This window comes from Apium graveolens, chromosome 1 (genome assembly GCF_009905375.1).
Source record: "Apium graveolens cultivar Ventura chromosome 1, ASM990537v1, whole genome shotgun sequence".
In the NCBI taxonomy this organism is placed as follows: Eukaryota; Viridiplantae; Streptophyta; class Magnoliopsida; order Apiales; family Apiaceae; genus Apium; species Apium graveolens.
This window is the reverse complement of record NC_133647.1, coordinates 19,197,938-19,201,810: the sequence shown is the minus strand read 5'-3', so window position 1 is coordinate 19,201,810 and position 3,873 is coordinate 19,197,938. Positions and strand designations below refer to the sequence as shown.

The 3,873-nt window shown below is 30.2% G+C and overlaps 1 protein-coding gene across 1 annotated transcript; it reads left to right on the top strand.

The window, feature by feature from the left end:
• The first annotated feature begins 801 nt into the window (after positions 1 to 801).
• Positions 802 to 3,671, top strand: LOC141720047 (protein FAR1-RELATED SEQUENCE 5-like). Its single transcript, XM_074522421.1, has 5 exons — positions 802 to 1,285; positions 1,396 to 1,669; positions 1,764 to 2,040; positions 2,250 to 2,813; positions 3,084 to 3,671. The coding sequence occupies exons 1-5, from the start codon at positions 802 to 804 to the stop codon at positions 3,669 to 3,671; spliced, it is 2,187 nt and encodes a 728-aa protein (XP_074378522.1).
• Positions 3,672 to 3,873: the final 202 nt, after the last annotated feature.

The following is a 3,873-nucleotide window of genomic DNA, read 5'->3' as shown; positions in this document are numbered from 1 at the left end:
GTATTAATCACACAATAACCGTTTTCAGTTTCACTCTCTACTCTTTCTCTCTCCTCAATCTCTCTCTCTCGTACATCTCTATCTTGTACATCTCATTCTCTTGAAGCTATATTTGGATACAATCTCTCTCGAAGCTATCTTTGGATACTATCTCAGTTTCATCATCTCATTCGTATGTGCTTGGATCATTAATTAGATTTTTCAAGATGATAACAACAGATTTGTTGAAAGTTAGTAATAATAAAGGTAAATATGTATTGTTTTGTTTATGTTACTATATTTGTTGATTAAATTTGTAAGTTTGTTGATTTAATATTTTAATTCGATGTAATTTCCAGTCAATTATTGTTTCTAACTTTTTAGGGATTGTTTGCTTTTTTAAACTGTTTTAGTGATTTTTTCTATGAATACTTAATATTGCTGTAATTGAAGTTATTTTAATGTTGAACTGATTTGAAAGTTAAATTAGATCAAAGTTATATTCATTATTTTGTGTATTGTTTTGAGTATTTTTACTGATTCATTGTTTAACTATTTCAATGCTTGAGTTAGATTTAGCTGTTTTAATGATGAATGTTATCTTTTCATTGAACTGATTCGAAAGTTAAATTAGATGAACGTTATATTCATTAGTTAGATTGAGTATTTGAGCTGTTTATATTCATATTTCTTATGAAAGTTTTTAAAGCGTTAATGAGTCAGTTACGGATTATATGTTTTAGTTGAGTTTTTCACTTATTTTTTAGTTATTAATACTTTTTAAACATTTTTAATCCATTTTTAATTATGTTAATCAAGGATATGTTTCAATGCTTAGGTTCGAGTTATGGCGACTCATCTCGAATTAATTCTGGTGTAATTAGTAGTGGAGGTTCAGAAGTTAGTGAAAGTTCAGTAACAGATTATATTGCCTCACCTGGTGGTATGAAGTATTATTTGCCTAGTTATGTAGGTGATATTAGTGTGCCATTCGAGAATCAGGCATTTGACAGTTTCAGTAAAGGTTATTGTTTTTATAAAGAATATGCTCGGTTGAGTGGTTTTGGTGTTCACAAGACAGCAATGAAGAAAGATGCTGATCGGACTATTACACTTAAACATTTTGTTTGTAGTTGTGAAGGATTCAACAATCCTTATGTTGAAAAGAAAGCTCTTAATAAAAGACGCATAGTTTCTCAAAGGTGTGGATACAAAGCAAAAATGATCTTGAAATACATGGGTGATAACAAGCATTATATTAAAACTTTTATTGAATTACACAACCATCCATTAGCTAGTGAAACTGGTTAGCAGTTTTTGAAGGCTAATAGGGAGATGAATATTACTCTTAAAACTATTTGTTTTGATGCTTCGAAAGTGAATATTGGTGTCAGCAAAAGTTTTTATTTTGAGAAGGAAATGTCTGGTGGTATGGGAATATAGGTGTCAAATTACGTGATTTTAGAAATTTTAGTAGGGATGTTAAATCATTTGATGGTGAAAGAGAAGGGCAAATGATCATTGACAAGTTTAAAGCCATTCAGGAAACTTCAGAATCTGTTTATTTTGCTTATGAGGTTGATTCAGATGGGCACTTGACGAAACTTTTTTGGGCTGATGCAATTGGTCGACGAAATTTTGAGCTTTATGGTGACGCGGTATCTTTTGATGCGATTTTTGATACAAGTAAGTAAGAAAAGTGTACATCTTATAGAATAACTAGTAAATTTTTCTATAGTATTTAGTGATTCTGTTAGTAATTATTATTGATTTTCATGATATAGGTACAATATGATATTTGCCCCTTTCACTGGTATAGATAAACACGACAAGTGTGTTACTTTTGTTGCTTTCCTTTTATCACATGAGAATATTGAGGATTATACTTGGGCTTTTGATCACTTTATCAAAGCTATGGGAAGAAATCCAGTTTTTATTCTTACTGACCAGTGTCCTGCTATGAAGGACGATGTACATAATTCATTTTCTGACAAAAATGGTTTAATTGCTAGTAAGCATCGTCTATGCATGTGGCACATTATGCAAAAATTCTCTATCAAGGTATTGTTCATATAAAAATTATTTTTTTTATTAATCTTTGATACATTATTTCATAGTTAGATACTAAATTTTAATTACTGTATTAATATTATACTGGAGCAACTTTTAAATGATATTTTACAAGCAATCATTAATGCTCTCAAAGAAATGTCACCTTAAAATGGCCATCTTATATTACTGATAATATGTTTCTTGTGAAAAAATTACAGCTTGGGAATTGTTTATTTAAAGAGACGGATTTTATGGAGAAAATGAAGACTTACATATGGTCTTCAATTTTAGAGACTGATGAGTTTGAGAGAGGCTCGACGAAAGTTTTAAAGGAGTTCAAATTAGACGATCATAAGTGGCGTTCAGACATGTATTTAATTAGATCTTCTTGGATTCCATCATTTTTTAGAGACGAGCCTATGTTTGGTCTAACGAGGATAACATCAAGATCAGAGAGTGAGAATTTCTTTTTTGGGCAGTTTCATAGGCAAAGAGATACTCTATGTGAATTTTGGTTGCGTTTCCAAAGCGCAATGGAACATCAAAGGAATGAAACTGAAAGGTTGGATCATGAGTCAAAAACTTGCATTCCGGAGACATTATCAACATGGTTTATTGAAGATAATGCAGCAACTTTGTTCACTCGTGCAATATTTTATATAGTTCAGGAAAAAATAATTTCTTCTTGTTTGGATATGCAAATAAAGCGAATGAGTGCGGAGATAAATGGGGTTACGCACATGGAAATCGGTGATGTCAAAGTTAAAGATAAACTAGTTAAGGTGATATTTTTTACTGGTTTTAAAAAGGTTGATGTTTTATAAATGATAGTAAGTGCTTATATGTTTAATGGTAGTAAGTTGATTTAATATTGCTTGGTTTTATCTGTTTGTAAATATCTTTTAGTTGCCCTAAATATTCTTGTATTCTATTAAAATTATTTAAATATATTTTAGTTGAAGGATTTAATTAGTTTTCTTTTAAGATTTATAATTATTTTAATGAGTTCTTAATTTATTTTTTAACTTTTATATTAGAATTTTTTGATGCAGATGTCTGTTAGTAAGGATCATATTGTTTGTTCATGTAAAAAAATTATAATGTATGTAATAGTTTGTAGACATGCTTTTTGTGGTTTGAAACAATTAGGAGTTACGAAGTTTCCTATGAGCCTAGCTCTAAATCGTTGGATGAAAATTGATAATTCAGGGACTATGTTCAATTCAGTTTCAGTAACAAATGATTATATAAAGATGCAACAAGCCTTTCTGAAATTGAGAAATATCTGGTATGATTTTCTTCAAGCTGTTAGCAAGACTGGAATGGTGTTTGAGAAGCTCGATTTTGTGCATCAAACTATTAAACAGTTGAATACTGATTTGGATTTTCAAGGTCGTTGTGATGTATTTACTAAGAGAGATCACATTGCTGCTATGGTTGAGGAACAACCTAGCGAAGAAATTTCTATACTCGGGCCAAATGTGTACAAGAACAAAGGAAACTACTTCAAAAGACTGATTGGCGCGAGAGAGAAAGCTCTGAATAAATCCAAAAAAACAAGTCGGCAATGTTCGCTTTGTAAGGCATATACTCATGATCAGAGGAGATGTGTTAAGAGGAATAAAGTTGTGGTAGAGTAAATTATTGAACTATATTAGTTAGATTACTCTCATATGATAAATTTAGTTTACAAGGTAGTACCATTAGTTTAAATTTGTTGATACAATTTTAAACTAGTCATGTCTCATAATTTTCTCTTTTATTGTTTTTGGTTTGTTACTGGAAATCAGTATATTCAATTGTTTTTATCATTGATGGAAAATCTGATTGGATTTTAACAAT

What these genes read in the sequence shown, in the direction of transcription:
- LOC141720047 (XM_074522421.1), top strand. Translation starts at nt 802, where the DNA reads ATGTTTCAATGCTTAGGTTCGAGTTATGGCGACTCATCTCGAATTAAT. An exon ending in GCGATTTTTGATACAAGTAA is followed by an intron (nt 1,670 to 1,763) that starts GTAAGAAAAGTG and finishes TTCATGATATAG; the next exon opens with GTACAATATGATATTTGCCC. An exon ending in TTAAAGATAAACTAGTTAAG is followed by an intron (nt 2,814 to 3,083) that starts GTGATATTTTTT and finishes TTTTTGATGCAG; the next exon opens with ATGTCTGTTAGTAAGGATCA.